The sequence below is a fragment of the Salmo salar genome, chromosome ssa25 (genome assembly GCF_905237065.1).
Source record: "Salmo salar chromosome ssa25, Ssal_v3.1, whole genome shotgun sequence".
NCBI lineage: Eukaryota > Metazoa > Chordata > Actinopteri > Salmoniformes > Salmonidae > Salmo > Salmo salar.
This window is the reverse complement of record NC_059466.1, coordinates 15,315,989-15,334,575: the sequence shown is the minus strand read 5'-3', so window position 1 is coordinate 15,334,575 and position 18,587 is coordinate 15,315,989. Positions and strand designations below refer to the sequence as shown.

The 18,587-nt window shown below is 41.5% G+C and overlaps 1 protein-coding gene across 4 annotated transcripts; it reads left to right on the top strand.

Annotated features, from left to right (window-relative positions):
- The first annotated feature begins 334 nt into the window (after positions 1-334).
- lnpa (limb and neural patterns a) lies at positions 335-14,944 on the top strand. 4 transcript variants are annotated; one of them, XM_014172924.2, is made up of 13 exons: positions 335-474; positions 1,435-1,532; positions 3,818-3,859; positions 4,537-4,724; positions 4,829-4,887; positions 5,122-5,162; positions 8,041-8,121; positions 8,255-8,306; positions 8,399-8,608; positions 11,185-11,290; positions 11,489-11,559; positions 11,891-12,079; positions 13,902-14,944. In XM_014172924.2, exons 2-13 carry the CDS (start codon positions 1,506-1,508, stop codon positions 14,069-14,071), a joined length of 1,236 nt encoding a protein of 411 aa, XP_014028399.1. In that variant the 5' UTR covers positions 335-474; positions 1,435-1,505; the 3' UTR covers positions 14,072-14,944.
- Positions 14,945-18,587: the final 3,643 nt, after the last annotated feature.

Sequence of the window (18,587 nt, the reverse complement as noted above, 5' to 3'; positions counted from 1 at the left end):
AAAGACCGTTTTCAAAGTGGTACCTTGCTTTTTATGGTCAGCCGCTCTTTAACTATTCAAATGTCTTGCACTTTTATGGGCTGATTGTTTAGAAATGGAGGTATGGGGTAGCCAAATTAGCCTACCCCGCGTGAGTAACTTTGTGTCCAATTACTTTGCACTTAGTACAACAACATGCTCATATGGCAACACGTTGCAGTTTGGAGGAGCCATGACGAGTTTGCGACATTTCTTTTTCACCGACACGAAGTCCCCTGTCACGTGGTGAAGCCAGCTTGGCCAACGTTACAGTGTATGCGGTATTATGTGGAGTCACATAAACCGACCCTGGATCTGCTGTTAGGGGCACGTTTGCGTGGCGTATGACGTCATAAGTGTGTCGCGCATGTTCTTCCGGCCCTAATATATAACCAACAATATAGAGTTCATTTTCGTTTCAGTCACAGATGAACTTCGGACAATAATACTGTCCAGGTAAATTGCTTCAGAATTAGTTGTAAACGCCAGTGCTAGCAGAAAAAAAGTGTGTTCCTTGATATTGAATCGCGTTTACAATTAAGTGTCTAGATGAAATAGCGACTGCTAGTTTAAAGTTGCATGAAGCTAAAGTTGCTAGCTAGAACAACGATGGTTAGTTAGAACGCTGCAACTTGACATACTTTTGAGTTGGTCAATTTAGTAGCTAATTAGCTAGCTTTCCCCTTCGCTGTAAGGTCGAATTGGCTAGGGAGTTATGTCGCTTGATATTGAACACTTCATTCCATGAGCCAAGCCCTAGTTAGCTATCTAAATTAGCTTTTGCATGCTAACTAGTACTTAGCTAACTCCAGCGCAGTGTGCCGTCTAGCTATTTCATGCACACATTTGGTTGACTATGTCACAGTGCATTTTGTTTTTCTGGGCAATGTGAACGGTACCGTCAACCAATTTAGGAAATGCATCATAAATTAAACTAGGTAATGTGTTGCTAGCTTCACAGCAACTCGTGGTCGAGCGAAATTTCAAAAGTCAGTGCGGTGCGTCTGCTGTAGTTAGCTTATTCGAGGCTTAGCTAGAGCCTATACATTCCAAAATAGTAAATTGTTCTGTTCTGTGCCTTTGGACACGCATCGAACTGTTGCTTGTTAGCTTCAAAACATACGCTACGCTCTTGATGAATCCTGGACAGGTAAACAAATGCGTCATGGGACCCACTTTGGGATTAGCTAGCTAATGTATGTAATTTAGCCAATATGTCAATCAAGAATAATGCTTTCAAAAGTTGGTAACGTTATCGATCTTGAGTCCCACACTCAAGTGAATTTACAGTGTCAGTAAATTGTACACACCCATGCATTGTCATAGCTCCCCTCCTTGCACAATAATGGGTTGCTTATATTTTGTTTCGATAGCTAATCTCAGTCTACATTCCTAACAGTACATTTTTGTCAGCAGGTGAAGAGATTCCACTGGGGGACTTCAAAATCAGAGGACTCTAAAAAGACTGACTTCATTTGGTCCTCAACATGGGGGTTGTAATATCCCGGTTTAGGGTATGTATTGCATAACCTGTGTTTTCCTCTTGGTGATATGTATCACAGTAGGTTGGTGGCATCTTGATTGGGGAGGCTGGGCTTGTGGAAAAAGTGGAATTGTATAAAATCCAACAAATACATGGCTTCAGTGTGTTTGATTCCATTCGCTCTGTTCCAGCCATTATTGTGAGCCGTCCTCCCCTCATCAGCCTCAACTGATATGTATAGATTGAATATGCGCAAAATTATTAAATATCTATTTTTAGGAACTGTCGGCTCTCAGCTTACTGTTTAGTTAGAATAGTAGAATACACAAGGTGCAATTTTGAAATTTGGTTGTGCGTCAGCAGTTTTTTGCTGATGTTGGTCACTCAATTACCCATGTCAGCTTAAAAAAAATGAGATTGGGAAGTTAGTCTAGTCAGTTATCTAAACTTGTAGTAATCATGGCCTTATACCGACCGGGCACGTGGGGCCCAGACCTCCAGGGGACCCCATTGATTTCTATTTTTATTTTATTTTTGTCTTTCTCTCAGATGACACATTTAAGGAAAAATCCACAGAAAACAACTAATTCCTATCATTTACAGTATTACAAAACACTAATATGGGAGGACAATATATTTTGTAAACAAATGTTTCATTTTGTCGTTATAAGGTTGGTAGCAAAGTGAAAATTCTTGTGGAAATCTGTTGCAGCTGAAGTTTACTACAAAACCGCCAATGCTCTCTATGGGCTAGCTAGCTAGGTACGTAGCCACACGCAATAATACCAAAGTCAATATCTGCACGTGAAGTAGCTAGTTAGCTGTAAAATCGTCTAAACAAACTGCACTGTTAATTTAGGAATCTACATTCTCACCATGTTCAACCTGCATTATGACATGGGCCAGTATTGAAATCTGACATGTATGATAAATGTTTTTGGGATCTCAAAGTCATATTCCTGTTTACTTCCAGTGTAGTGAGCGCAGCCTTATTGTAATGCTACGTCATACTGGCCCAATTGCTGCCTGCTTAAACGGCAATAGCTCAGATACACACATGAAATGACCCAGGGAATCGGTAGTTCATCGACCAGAGATGCACAGTCTTTACTTTAACATGGCATAAGTCATTGCAAAATTTGTGGAATTGCAGGAAATTAGATGTAAAACTGCGCATTATAATTTTTTGCTTTAACTTTCTCTACGCCCTATGGAGAAAAAAAATGTGTAGAATTGCAGGAAAGGTACTTTTAAAACAAAAAAATTATCCTGGGGGGAGAGCGACCAAATTTCACTTAGGGGCTGGTCCTAGGTACTAGTATAACGCATTTAGCTTAGAGTGAAGTAGTTTACCTGCACAAATCAGTTGACTGCATGTGTGGGTATGGCTGTGGGGTACGCAGTCCCGCGAGCCACTGCAGGCTCTCGTGAGTTCAAAATGTGTGGCCCCCACCCCCATCAAAGTTGCCCATCCCTGCTATAGAATGTATGGTGTAACTTGTATGACATTTAAATAGTGCAGTGTTAAAGAAGTGCTCTGCAATGCTCACAAACACACAAGATGTATTATGCATAATCCGCTGTGGTATTATTGACATTACTGAATATCTTTCATTGGCTGTTAAATCGTGAAAGGGATTAGTTGACTCTGTCTACATTGCTTGGCAGTGCATATGTCTGAAATAACACTGTCATTTTCTTCTAGTATAGAGGAGAATGTGTGGGTGATACTCATTGGCCAATATGTAATTCAAGTCCAGTGATTGTTCACTTTTTGGAGCTCTGTTTAGTGCAATATGTCCATGCATGGGACAGGAAAGATACAAAAACCTCTTGCTTTCACATGTTATGGCTTTGCTATTTAGCACTTCCTAAAAACAAATGCTGTTTTAAGGGGTAATGGACAATAGCATTGTTATCATATCAAAAGGATAATGGTAAATTTAATGATGAGTGGAAATGCAAGTGCTTTTGAATGAAAGGTTTGTTCATCACAAGTTATTCTTTTTAATACTACAATGACTTCTGCAATACTTCTTGCATTTCTCCAAGAGAAGCAACAATCTGCACATATCTAGATGAATGGACAGTACTATTTTTCACACAAGTTGTGTTCTGACTGAACATTTGGTGGGAACATGCAGTACTTTGAACTTATGCAAACTGGAAGACAATGTAGGGACCCTCAAAATTCCACAAAATAAGCCTATGCTTCAATGGTCATAACCTATGGGATGGTACCCTGCTTTCTTAAAACTGAACTCACCGCAAGTCTTCAATCTCTAATTGTATCTCATTTTATTTTTCTTTGAACAGACTAAGCCATCAACTGTAGAGGTCTTGGAAGGAATTGATAAGGTATGTGTTTCTGCTCTTTGAAAAAATTATATTTAGCCTCAGAGGCTACACCCCCTCAAGATGGCGTTGATCAAGAGTATTTTGGGAACTTGCTCTAGACTAGAGATTGACCTTGTTACATTATACAGACGCTGTCTCGCTCGAGGTTTAGGTCACTGGAACTCATGTCCAGTAGAATGACACATGTTTCCTAGCACCAGCGAAGGATAGGTCGCTACGCTGGCCAACAACTGATATTTTTGGGGTGAGGTTAATCAACACCGAGAACCAAAGGCGTTTCCTTTCCGTCTAAATATAAAGGAAAGACCAGTTGGTAATGCAGTCTGATTTAAGCCTGCATAGAATAAATAGGCTTTTGTCAAGATCACAAGAGGAAGGATGGAAAAGTCATATGTTACGCCACAGTCCAGGTTCCAACACTTCTATTGTATTGATGTTTGGCTTTATGCTGGTTGTTTATGTGTTCATCATACACACGAGGTACAGTATTGACATTGTAGTCATAGGGTTATGTTGCATAACTAAAAGTTCTGATATTAGTATTATAATTGGGAAATACTAAACTTCTTTTGTCAGTGTATATAGTGAGAGAGACCTGGGCTATATTCAATGTGTTTTTTTTTGTTGGTTTAATTGTACTTTTTGTTGTTGAGCAAAATGATCATTGTTTTCTACAGGATATCCAGGCTTGTGAGGAATGTCAAGAACTGTATCAAAAACAGTTGAAGTTATGGGTGTGGAGACTGCTTCAGTACTCATCTCTTCTTTACCTGATGGCCAGCATAATTGTGTATCTTTGGTACCTTCCTGAACAGATGATTGGAAAGGTCATATTGGTCCTTCCTTTTGTAGTATTTCCACTATTGTAAGTATAGCTGTTTAAAAACATTTCTAAAGAAATGAATTGCTATAACTACTAATAGTTTGTTACTGAACCTGCAATTGAGGATCTAATTGTTCTTTCAACAGTGTATGGCTCCTTCGAAAGGGGCTGCTCACTCTTTTTAAAAGAAGAACAGAAAAAAACAGTATGTGCTTTGAACTTTATTTACCTCTGCCTCATCATTATTATGACACCGCTGCTAATCTCTGTTATCTATACGTAGTCTTGTATTTTTTACTGCGTTGTTGGTTAGGGGCTTGTAAGTAAGCATTTCACTAAGGTCTGCTACATCCGTTGTATTTGGCGTGTGTGACTAATACCATTTTATTTGACATTCTGCTTTTGGTGTAATCACTCAAATTACGTTTTTTTGTTTCAGATGAAAAATTGGAGGACCTCAAATCACAAAAACGAAAAATGGTAAATTCACTTTTTTCACAGGGTTGCTTTTGATTGGATGAACATTGTCTAGGCTGCAATTAGAATCCACCATAGCTGATCCCTTATCTTTAAAAGGGTGAAAAACAATGTGGATCCCCTAATCATTTGTGAAGGTGTCATATGAAAGCGCTGAGATGTCTGCACTTCAAAAAATCCTTATCCATTTTTACATCCTGTAACTTATTTCATGTGGGCTTAATCTGGCATTTTCCTCTAAATTGAGATGAACACTTACAAGTATTGAGTATTGCAGGAGTCTACATGTAGCGTCTTGCTATTATTGAGCTTTTATAGCACTTTGCTTAAATAATTGCTACACCTAATAAATAATCTAAAATCAATGCAGGCAGCCATTAATTGGCATAAAGACTGTACTTGGTTAAGTACTCTGCTGAAAGAAAAGTGCTAGAAGGAAATAAATCTGAGAAATTGCTTGTCATCTCATGACTAATAACTTTCAATAATTATGGCTGATGGATTTTCACACTCCATTATTGAAGTAGTGTGTGTAATTCTTATTTTTTCGTAAACAATTAGCAATATTTGGTATTTCCCTGAAAGGAAGTTGCTCAAACACCTGGCTGCTCTATTGGTTGCCGAGCTGAGGAGCGTCGTGCAGCATGGCAAAATGTTTATGCAGTACATAAAATGGTGGTCATAGTTTGCATTAACTTCTTTGGTATAATATCGCAAACTGACAGGGCTGTTCTGCCATTAAAGATTCCAGCTTTAAAGGCCCAATGCAGTCCAAATTAATTTCTCTGTTTTATATCAGATTGTACATCTGAAACTAAGACTGTAAAAGTGTGAACATTTTTATCAGCGTTATTTCCTGATTAGTTGCTTGTTGAAAATACAATCTACACAGGACCTTCCAATCAGCAGTTTTTCACTGGCGGGAGTTTCTGCTTTCCATGGTGACATCACCATGCATTAAATTGGTTAATAGAAAAAGTATAATTTTTTTAATTTACCCTTAACTTGGCAAGTCAGTTACTGTAATTTCCGGCCTATAAGCCGCTACTTTTTTCCCACGCTTTGAACCTCGCGGCTTAAACAATGACGTGGCTAATATATGGATTTTTCCGCTTTCAATTAAAAAAAACTAACAAAAAAAACGCATTCTGTGACGTGCTCAGTTTTTTTGGCGGCATGAAGCTTTCATTAGACCAATGAAATTGCCGATGGGGGTAAGGTCAAACAACTTTTTTGTTTACTGTTTAGATTAAATCGAGCGCGCTCATCATTCTGATTACGATAGTCATTTTGTCACCCTCATCATGGCAAAGACACGGAGAAATGCATATGATGCAGCTTTCAAGTTGAAGGCGATTGATCTGGCTGTTGGAAAAGGAAATAGAGCTGCTGCACGGGAGCTTGGTCTGGAGCAATGACTTTCTTGGTAGGCTACTGTTTACTGCAATTTTTTAATTTTTTGTTACAAGCCGTGTTTCGTTAAAGCCTGTGTAAAGTTCATTTGTTTCAATGTACTGGTAGGCACCTGCGGCTTATAGACATGTGCGGCTTATTTATGTTCAAAATAATAATTTTGTAAAAAATTCAGTGGGTGCGGCTTATATTCAGGTGCGCTTAATAGTCTGGAATTTACGGTAAACAAATTTTATTTTCAATGACAGCCTAGGAACAGTGGGTTAACTGCCTTGTTCAGGGGCAGAACGACAGATTTTTACCTTGTCAGGCCCCCAAATTTGCTACACTCTTTAATTCCTGTGGTCGCAACCTCGACTGAGCTATATCCTTGGCCCAATGCTCTAACCACTAGGCTAACTGCCGCCCCAGTATACAAAGAGTTCCAAACCTCTCTGCCAACAGCTAGTTTTTGGTTTTCCCCTCCCCATCAAACCAGTCCCAGATAGCCCTAACAAAATTATTTATTGAGCAATAGTTTTGCTAAAAAGCAATTTTTGCCAATTTATTTTATGGAAATCTATCACAGTAAGGTACTAAAGTGGTACCCAGAAATGATTTGATATTGAAGTTTTAAAAAAATGGCTGCATTGGGCTTTTTTAAAGGATCTAGACTTACTACTGGCACTTTTATTCTCAACCTTCAACATTGCAGTGATAGAATGTCGGTCTGGCTGCCATTTTGACTTTTGTAGGTAGCTCATCTTGTGGAGTTTCATAAGACTGGAGAAGAAACATCTAGTTGAGAATATCAACATAGTCCCGACTTCAAACGCCAACACATCATTTTGATATGTTTAACATTTTTCCAGGCATTGTAAAGACTTGGGCCTGTATCCACAAAGCTTCTCAGAGTAGGAGTGCTGAGCTAGCATCAGTTTTGTCTTTTAGATCATAATGAATCAGATTTGTATGAACAGATCTTAGATCAGCACGCCTACTCTGAGACGCTTTGTGTTTATGGGCCCTGATCTGTGCAGATGCATGACAGGATAGATGTGGGTCGTAGGACCCACCTGTTTTTAAAGCAGTTCATTATTTCAAGAAATCAATTAGTGTGTGTTCACTTGCTCTTTTTAATTTGATTAATGATGATATGGAACGTACGACATTAGGCATCATTGATGTCTTCATTACTCATCGGATTTGAACAGAATTAAATGTATGGAATGGTGACATGTCATAACATCATTAGTCAATTAACAGATCAAACATAAGCGTCTTGAATAGAAACCTGTGTAGTCAAAGGGGTTAACTGGAACACCAATCCTTGCTTCAATACTCCAATGCTTGCCTGAAGACGAATACTATGTTTGATTGTTTTTTTTTTTTTTTTAATAACCCAAACAGGTGTAACAAATCAACCTGACTTTCAATTTATTTGCCCTTTTCATTTACATAGAAAATATGAACTGCTTTTTTCCAACAGCTTCTAGAGGTGATGGAGACTGAAACATACAAAACCGCAAAAATTATTCTGGAGAGATTTGATCCTGATTCAAAGACAAAGGTGAGTATTCCATCTTCCTCTGAGCCCATTAATTCTTTGAATACCCCCCCTCCAAACGCTCTTAACCGCTAGTCTACCTGCCGCTATAATTAACCTTGAAAGTATCCTTCTTAATCTTGTTTCCTTTTTGAAGGTGCCAGAATCCATTCCAAGTGGAACACCTATGACTCCAAAACCCGGCCAAGGTAATATAGTTGGCTAGATATATTAAGGCCTTTCATGTGCTTGCGTTGCATGCCACTGATAAACATAATCCCTGCATTGTTTCCTCCATTAGAACTCCGTCAGCGGCATGTCACTCCTCGGCCCCCGGTGGCGGTGACTCCTGCTGCAGCACGTCCTCTTCTGGCACCAGGGGCCACCCATGCAGGACCGCCCCTCCACTCAGCTCCTGGAGGACCCCCAGAGAGAATCCTGTCTGCTGAGGCTGCTCAGCAGAGCTTGATGAAGAGGCCCATGACCCCTGGCACACCTGTTCCAGGAGTTGGTGAGTTAGCTGCACGCGGGGACCACATCATAATGTGGTCGATTTTAAGGTGATTTGCCCATCCCTGTCTCACCAGTCCTTCAGGGATGGGACTCTTTGTCTTGTTTTTTTTTTTTTTTTTAACAGTACAGGTATGACAGTTTGTTTTACAAATGGTAGTTATGACCAATTAAGTGTAGTATTTTAATCCGTTATGGTAGGGTTTGCTGTAAAACAAACCGAAGGTCAAGCTTGCTCCAGAGGAGAGGCGATAATGGTTAACAAAGTCAATAGGTGTGAAATTGTACTTAGATTTTAGGGCCATTTTCAGCATAAAATTTGTTCCAATTTAAAAAAAAAAAAAAGTATTTTCTTTAAGATTTCTCACAACCAAGGGTGATTCCAAAGAAGACCGGACACTTGCCAGGTTTCCATCAAACCTTTTTATGCGAGTGAAGTACATGTAGGATTAAAAAGAAGTCATGACAGGCCTGAAGGAAACAGCAGACTTGTCGTTAAACTTTCCAAATGTAGACAAAACAAAATACGCTTGTCTGTAAAATGTATTATGCAAGAAATGGTGTTAGAAATGCCTTAATGCCCATATATTATATGGAAGTAAACTTGGAGTCGCGCGATATGTTGTGTGGTACTCGCACTACAACTCAGGAATGCTTTTTCTTTATTAGTGTAACCGATGTGAAATGGCTAGTTAGTTAGCGGTGGTGCGCGCTACTAACGTTTCAATCGGGTGACGTCACTCGCTCTGAGACCTGAAGTAGTTGTTCTCCTTGCTCGGCAAAGGCCGCGGCTTTTGTGGCGCGATGGGTAACGATGCTTTGTGGGTGTCAGTTGTTGTGTGCAGAGGGTCCCTGGTTCAAGCCCAGGTTGGGGTGAGGAGAGGGACGGAAGCTATACTGTTACATTAGGCTACAGATGAAATGATACTGAACAAAAATATAAACGCAACAAGTGAAGTGTTGGTTTCATGAGCTGAAATAAATGATTACAGAAATTTTCCATATGCACAAAAAGCTTAATTTCTCTCAAAATGGGCACAAATTTGTTTACATCCCTATTAGTGAGACTTCCCATTGTCAAGATAATCCAACCACCTGACAGGTGTGTCATATCAAGAAGCTGATTAAACTGCATGATCATTACACAGGTGCACCTTGTGCTGTGGATAAAAGGCCACTCTAAAATGTGCAGTTTTGTCACACAACACAATGCCACACTTTTGAAGCCGCGTGCAATTGGCATGCTGACTGCAGGAATGTCCGCCAGAGCTCTTCCCAGAGTTTAATGGTAGTCTTTCTACCATAAGCTGCCTACAATGTCGTTTTTAGAGAATTTGGCAGTACGTCCAACCAGCCTCTCAACTGCAGACAACGTGTAACCAAGCCAGCCCAGGACCTTCACATGCTGGATTGTCTGAGACCAGCCAACAGGACAGCTGATGAAACTGAGCAGTATTTCTGTCTGTAATAAAGCCCTTTTGTGGGGGGGGGAGAAACTAATTCTGATTGGCTATGCCCACCCATGGTTGCGCTCCTGCCCAGTCATGTGAAAGCCGCTGTTGGCTAGAGCACATGTGCGAAGACCTGCGTGGGCTCATTTGCTTTCCAACACATTTGTTGTGACAACCAGTAGTGGAGTTGAAAATACGATTTGAAACCATTTAACTTGTATTTGTATTTTCTTATTAGGTACATAGGAATTTAAGCGCAGAAGTAATTTTTATGTGCACTGCATCAACACGCACAACCATTTATCCACAACAAGTCAGTTTGATGGGTCATCTCGTGGGAAAACGCCTATGTAGTTTTTATGCAGATTTTAAAACATTATAATCTGTCGACCATTGGATGGAAACCTAGCTACTGTCAGTTTATGTTAAGTGTATATTTACTCTTATGTAAACATGCGGTCTGGCCTTGGACACTGCATAGGAAATGCGAAAGAGGGCAAACCGTTAAAGACTGTTTGCTTTCCCAGAGAAAGCAACATGGTGTAATTGCCATGTGGAATGCCAACTGAGGTGTACAAGAGCCAAGATCACTTTAACTATGATTAATTAGGTAGGCCGGCATTTGTTCTCTGGGCATTGGTACTGAAATCTTACTAAATGCCTTTCTAATGCCAGGTAAAATTGCGTTTGGCATGGGCACACCATGCAAATGTTTCATATGGCTCGAAACTCAGGCACTTTTGTGGTAAATTGAAAGTGAAAAGCAATTTGATAGAAAGAGTCACCACAGAGTTTCCATATGTTGGTAAATGAATAAGCAGCAGGAAGCTGAGACTTTGCCAAGTCTCCCAGAAATGACCAGTCATCTTCCTATGATTGCTCTTGATGTTAGATTATATTAATTACTGCTCAGCAACACAGCAGGGATTCTCGTTCAAGTGCTTTGCAAGTGAGATCCATTTCCAAGTCATTATTAAAACCTGTCTATATCAACCGTTTATCATGATCCTCTGCCGCTAACTGTAGATGTGTCTGATTTCTTCTCCTCTGGCGCATTGTGACACAATTTGTGTTTTCAGACCACAGACTTGGTGCAGCTAATGTGCATGTGTGTCTGCCATAACAGGAATGCACCCTCCAGGTCCACCCTTGGCCAGACCTGTTCTCCCCCGGGATAGAGGCACCATGGACAGGGTCATTGAGTACTTTGTTGGCGATGGTCCTCAGAATAGGTAAAATGTAGCTTCTGCTTGAGTGTCACCCAAATATTTGCTTTTGGAAATTAAATGTATTTGTGCAGATGTAAACGCTATAGGAATTTACAATGAAATGTATTTCTAGTGACAATTGCTACATTTTAAAAACAGCAAAATTATCTTTATTAATTACATTGCATGTATGCATTCTAACAGATTATTTTCTCTCTCCAGATATGCCCTCATATGCCAGCAGTGTCTCACCCATAACGGCATGGCATTAAAAGAGGAATTTGAATATGTTGGTAAGATTTAGAGAAACCCGACTCTGTCAGTCTCCATCAAACACTGCGCCTTCATTTGCCCTCTAGCATTTGGCAGTGCCGTATATCATCAGGCTCTTAAAAGCCTCTGCCACTACCAGCCTCTGTATGCAAAAAGAACCCATCTAGATTGACTATGCAAACGAGTGTAACCCATCGATCTGATGAGTTTATGCGTCTTTGACTCAATTCTTCTTGGAATATCATTGGTTTCATTTTCATTATACATGAATCTGTGTCTACGTGGAAGTGTATGACAATCATTCAGGTGACAGTGCGCTTTGGGCATGGTGGTTTATGTGTCTCGTTTCAGCCTTCAGATGTGCATATTGTTATTTCCTGAATCCTGCGAGAAAGACCAGACCCCAAGCCCCCCGACTCTCTGAGGTCACTGCTGAGGCAAAGACGCCCTCACACGCACCCATACCAACATCACCAACACCCGTAGAACCAGCACCTGTAGAACCAGCACCTGAAGCTGATGAGAGCCCCGCTACTGCAGGTATGTCTCTGCGCAACCTCATCATTTTTGTTCCCAAATATAGATGTTCACACAGCTACTTAGCTCAAGAAGATACTTTTGCATATATAGTATATGTGGACACCACTTCAAATGAGTGATTTCGGCTATTTCAGCTACGTGGGTGTTTAAAATATAGCACACAGCCATGCAATTGCCGTAGACAAACGTTGACAGTAGAATGGCCTTAATGAAGAGCTCGGTGACTTTCAACGTGGCACCGTCATAGGATGCCACCTTACCAACAAGTTAATTTCTGTCCTGCTAGAGCTGCACTGGTCAACTGGAAGTGCTGTTATTGTGAAGTGGAAACGTCCAGGAGCAACAACGGCTCCACTGCGAAGTGGTAGGCCACACAAGCTCACAGAACGGGCCCATCGAGTGCTGAAGCTCGTAAAAATCGTCTGTCCTCGGTTGCAACACTCAATATCGACTTTCAAACTGCCTCTGGAAGCAGCGTCAGCTGTTCGTCGGGAGCTTCATGAAATGGCTTTCCATGGCCGAGCAGCTGCACACAAGCCTAAGATCACCATGCCCAATGCCAAGCATCGGCTGCAGTGGTGTAAAGCTCGCCGCCATTGGACTCTGGAGCAGTGGAAATGCCTTCTCTGGAGTGATGAATCACGCTTCACCGTCTGGCAGTCCGACAGACATATCTGGGTTTGGCAGATGCCAGTTGAACGTTACCTGCTCCAATGCATAGTGCCAACTAAAGTTTGGTGGCGGAGGACTAATGGTCTGGGGCTGTTTTTCATGGTTCGGGATAGGCCCCTTAGTTCCAGTGAAGGGAAATCTTAACGCTACAGCATACAATGACATTCTAGACGATTCTGTGCTTCCAACTTGGTGGCAACAGTTTGGGGAAGGCCCTTTCCTGTTTCAGCATGACGATGCTCCCATGCACAAACGAGGTCCATACATAAATGGTTTGTCGATCGGTGTGGAAGAACTTGACTGGTCGCCAGCCAGTGATAAAAAATAAATAAAAAATCTACCACCCACTCAGATGTTTTTTAGTAGCCCAAATAAAATAATATTCATAAAAATTACACCAACAAAACACAAGCGGATGAACATGCGTTGCAATGTTTCTAAAACGTGTAACTAGGCAGGAGTAATGTGGTATATTGTTTAATTACATTTAACTAAAATATCAATGAGACAAATGTTCACCTGCCCCTTTAACATCTTCGGTGGCCCCCACCCCCACGGGACAGTTGAACTAATGTGATTAGCATGAGGTTGTAAAGTAACAAGAACATTTCCCAGGACACAGACATATCTGATATGGGCAGGAAGCTTTAACAAGAATTTATCTAACTGCTCTGTTCATTTTACAGTAGCTATTACAATGAAATAATATCATGCTATTGTTTGAGGAGAGTGCACGGTTATGTACTTGAAAATGTAGCAATAAACCAATTAGGCACATTTTGGGCAGACATGATACATTTTGAACAGTATGGTTCATTGGATCAGTCTAAAACGATGCACATACACTGCTGCCATTTAGTGCCCAAAATCCAAATTGTGCCTAAACTGGAATAATACATTGTGGCTTTTCTCTTGCATTTCAAAAATGTAACAACAAAAAAAAACTTTATATTTTATCAGATCTAATGTGTTATATTCTCCTACATTAATTTCACTTTTCCACAAACTTCAAAGTGTTTCCTTTCATATGGTATCACATTTGGCGGGTGGCCGGTGTTAATTTTAGGCCCCTGATAGGAAATTCTGCCAAATTGTCTTCATTGCTTACTTTCTTAAATGCCTGTAAATTGAATTGAACCTCCAATTTTAGTTGCCGAGAAGCAGCCTACTCCCCCAGCTGAAGAGGAGATCCAGGAGTTGGTGACTCTGACCACAGATACTGCCCCAGAAACAGAAGCGCCAGGAACTTCACAATCTCTGCAACTCACCCCAGTGAAGTCAGATGGGGAGCTGGATGTATCAGCCATGGAGGTTGAATAGAATGTCATTTCAACACATGCATTTATGCTAGAGCTATGTTCTTTTTTTTGGGGGGGGGGTTCTTTCTGTTTTTAAAGTAAACTTAATAATGGTTAGACTAATGCTGTGAGGTAGAATGGCAGAATAACAGGCGACGGGTTTGGTATTAACTTAAAGGTATTTTCTTGTCAGTTGTCATGATACCAATATATGAATTTAATGATTGGAATAAAAATGAACAGCCAATGCTTGAGATTTTACATCATGTCCACGGCACTTTCATGAACTGTACTTTCACTTTTATACATTAAGCGACAGCACACTTAGTTCAGCTAGCTAAGCGTTTAACGTTGATGCACATATAGTGTGTTCTACATACGCGGATAAGCAATTTCCCACATTACTATTGTATTTGTGACTCGTCTATATCCATGTTGTCTACAGACATGCATGATGATGATGATAACGAGGCAAAATCTAGCTAAGCAGTTTTAGTCGATGCACATGTACGATGAAGGTTTCTTTTTTTTTTTTTGTAATTTAAGTAATTTGCTACATTGTTTTAGAAGTTTGTCTTTTGACTGAAAAGTCTTACCATGTCTACAAAAGTGCAAAAAATGTCCTGTCTGGTGTGATGTGAAATATTTTTAGGGGGCAGATATTTATAGATACTACGGTGTACGTTAGTGCCTTTTTAACAGTATTGTCTAGGTTTTGGGTAGTCCTAGTACAATGGGACTAACCACGTTTACACAGTAATAGAACAGTCATAGTAGTTCTTATTTATTGCTTAAAAGGAGAAATGATGTACTGCTGTCCTCTGCACCTGAGTGCCTTGATGTGTTTTATCTTTCCACTTTGAAATGAATAAAGACTTGAGTCATTGTCAGAATGCATGCGTTTGAAAATGCCAGTTCCATGTGACCATTCTATTGGAGTTCAAGTTTTAATCTCCATTCTCTCAGGCTCCCAGATTTCAGTGTTGAAGGATGTACTGCTGATTTCTGAAGCACCCATTCCAACACTTAACAGGTACACTATATATACAAAAGTATGTGGACTCCCCTTCAAATGAGTTGATTTGGCTATTTCAGCTGCACCTGTTGGTGACGGGTGTATAAAATCGAGCACATTGCATGGCAATCTCCATAGTCAAACATTGGCAGTAGAATGGCCTCACTGAAGCGCTCAGGGACTTTCAATGGTGGCACCATCATAGGATGCCACCATTCCAAATTTCTGACCTGCTAGAGCTGCCCCGTTCAGCTGTTAGTGCTGGTATTGTGAAGTGGAAATGTCTAGGAGCAGCAATGGCACAGTTGCAAAGTGGTAGGCCACACAAGCTTACAGAACGGGACGGCTGTAATGCATACCGTGTAAAAATTGCCTGTCCTCGGCTGCAACTTCAGCACAAGAACTGTTTGTCGGGAGCTTTATGAAATGGGTTTCCATGACCGAGCAGCCGCACACAAGCCTAAGATCACCATGCACAATACCAAGCGTCGGCTGGAGTGGTGTAAAGCATGCCGCCGTTGGACTGGAGCAGTGTAAATGCCTTCTCTGGAGTGATGAATCACGCTTTACCATTTGGCAGTCCCACGGACGACTGTGGGTTTGGCGAATGCCAGGAGAACGCTACCTGCCCCAATGCATAGTGCCAACTGTAAAGTTTGGTGGTGGAGGAATTCAATGGATATCAATCAACAGAGGTAAGAAAATTTTGAAGGCTAGCTGTATTGGGTGCGGATGACTGAACTGCTCACTTTTGTGTCCGTTTTTTATTTCATTTTTTTATTTCACCTTTATTTAACCAGGTAGGCTAGTTGAGAACAAGTTCTCATTTGCAACTGCGACCTGGCCAAGATAAAGCATAACAATTAGACACATACAACAACAGAGTTACACATGGAATAAACAAAACATACTGTCAATAATACAGTAGAACAAAATAAAACAAAAAGTCTATATACAGTGAGTGCAAATTAGGTAAGTTAAGGCAATAAATAGGCCATGGTAGCGAAGTAATTACAATATAGCAATTAAACACTGGAATGGTAGATGTGCAGAAGATGAATGTGCAAGTAGAGATACTGGGGTGCAAAGGAGCAAGATAAATACAGCATGGGGATGAGGTAGGTAGATAGATGGGCTCTTTACAGATGGGCTATGTACAGGTGCAGTGATCTGTGAGCTGCTCTGACAGCTGGTGCTTAAAGCTAGTGAGGGAGATATGAGTCTCCAGCTTCAGAGATTTTTGTAGTTTGTTCCAGTCATTGGCAGCAGAGAACTGGAAGGAAAGACGACCAAAGGAGGAATTGGCTTTGGGGGTGACCAGTGAGATATACCTGCTGGAGCGCGTGCTATGAGTGGGTGCTGCTATTGTAACCGATGTGAAATGGCTAGTTAGTTAGCGGTGGTACGCACTAATAGCGTTTCAATCAGTGACGTCACTCGCTCTGAGACTGTTGATGATCAATTACTTGAGAAGGAGACCAAGTCAAGACGCTGTACCAGGTGGATTCAGTTTATATTAAGGCAGTTTATTATGAGACAAAGATATTTGGCTGAGCGTGCACGGACTCCTTCGTTTAGCGCATAGGGAACTAGCAGAAGAGAGCCCCGAAACATAGTGTACATCCAATTTATACAATGAAATAACAGTGTGTTGACGTTGAGTCTAGTAGGTCCGCTCTCCTGACTGGTCGATGAGTGGAGGGACGGTCCATTCTCCAGGTGGTGTCGACTTCCCATTGGCCCTTGGCAGTGTCCTTTGTCCTCGGAGTCCAACACACCTAAGTGTGTGTGTGTGTGTATTTCTGGTAATTCGTGTCTGGGTGCTTGCGATATTCATGGAATGTTGTTCTTTACACCAGTGGTCAGTTCGTGTGGCTAGGGTGCTTTCATGTCATGACATTTTTGTGTGAGTGCTTAGTCCGCCATCAGTCTCTGGGTGTGGTCGTGATTGGTATCAGTTGGTTGCTCAATATGTCTCTGGAGTTTTGTTGTGTGCTGTTGTGAAACATGTTGTGCAAATGCCCTCCTTATATATCATTAGGTAAAACGTTAGATTATCTTTATTACAAGACCTGAAGTGGTTGTTCCCCTTGCGTTGCAAGGGCCGAGGCTTTTGTGACGCGATGGGTGATGCTTCGTGGGTGTCAGTTGTTGATGTGTGCAAGGGTCCCTGGTTCGAGCCCAGGTTGGGGCGAAGAGAGGGACGGAACCTACACTGTTACACTATGATGACCAGTGAGCTGAGATAAGGCGGGGCTTTACCTAGCAGAGACTTGTAGTTAACCTGTAGCCAGTGGGTTTGGCGACGAGTATGAAGCGAGGGCCAACCAACGAGAGCGTACAGGTCGCAATGGTGGGTAGTGTATGGGGCTTTGGTGACAAATCGGATGGCACTGTGATAGACTGCATCCAGTTTGTTGAGTAGAGTGTTGGAGGCTATTTTATAGATGACATCACCGAAGTCGAGGATCGGTAGGATGGTCAGTTTTACGAGGGTATGTTTGGCAGCATGAGTGAAGGATGCTTTGTTGCGATATAGGAAGCCGATTCTAGATTTAATTTTGGATTGGAGATGCTTAATGTGAGTCTGGAAGGAGAGTTTACAGTCTAACCAGACACCCAGGTATTTGTAGTTGTCCACGTATTCTAAGTCGGATCCGTCCAGAGTAGTGATGCTGGACGGGCGAGCAGGTGCGGGCAGTGATCGATTGAATAGCATGCATTTAGTTTTACTTGCGTTTAAGAGCAGTTGGAGGCCACGGAAGGAGAGTTGTATGGCATTGAAGCTCGTCTGGAGGTTGGTTAACACAGTGTCCAAAGAGGGGCCAGAAGTATACAGAATGGTGTCGTCTGTGTAGAGGTGGATCAGAGAATCACCAGCAGCAAGAGCAACATCATTGATGTATACAGAGAGTCGACCCGAGAATTGAACCCTGTGGCACACCCATAGAGACTGCCAGAGGTCCGGACAACAGGCCCTCCGATTTGACACACTGAACTCGATCAGAGAAGTAGTTGGTAAACCAGGTGAGGCAATCATTTGAGAAACCAAGGCTGTTGAGTCTGCCAATAAGAATGTGGTGATTGACAGAGTCGAAAGCCTTGGCCAGGTCGATGAATACGGCTGCACAGTAATGTCTCTTATCGATGGCGGTTACGATGTCGTTTAGGACCTTGAGCGTTGCTGAGGTGCAACCATGACCAGCTCTGAAACCAGATTGCATAGCGGAGAAGGTACGGTGGCATTCGAAATGGTCGGTAATCTGTTTGTTAACTTGGCCTTCGAAGACCTTAGAAAGACAGGGTAGGATAGAAATAGGTCTGTAGCAGTTTGGGTCTAGAGTGTCACCCGCTTTGAAGAGGGGATGACCGCGGCAGCTTTCCAATCTTTGGGAATCTCAGACGATACGAAAGAGAGGTTGAACAGGCTAGTAATAGGGGTTGCAACAATTTCGGCACATAATTTTAGAAGGAGAGGGTCCAGATAGTCTAGCCCGGCTGACTTGTATGGGTCCAGATTTTT

Coding starts and splice junctions, on each gene's coding strand:
- lnpa (XM_014172924.2), top strand. CDS start 1,506: ATGGGGGTTGTAATATCCCGGTTTAGG. Junction 4,725..4,828: donor TTTGTAGTATTTCCACTATT/GTAAGTATAGCT, acceptor TTCTTTCAACAG/TGTATGGCTCCTTCGAAAGG. Junction 8,122..8,254: donor ATCCTGATTCAAAGACAAAG/GTGAGTATTCCA, acceptor TCCTTTTTGAAG/GTGCCAGAATCCATTCCAAG.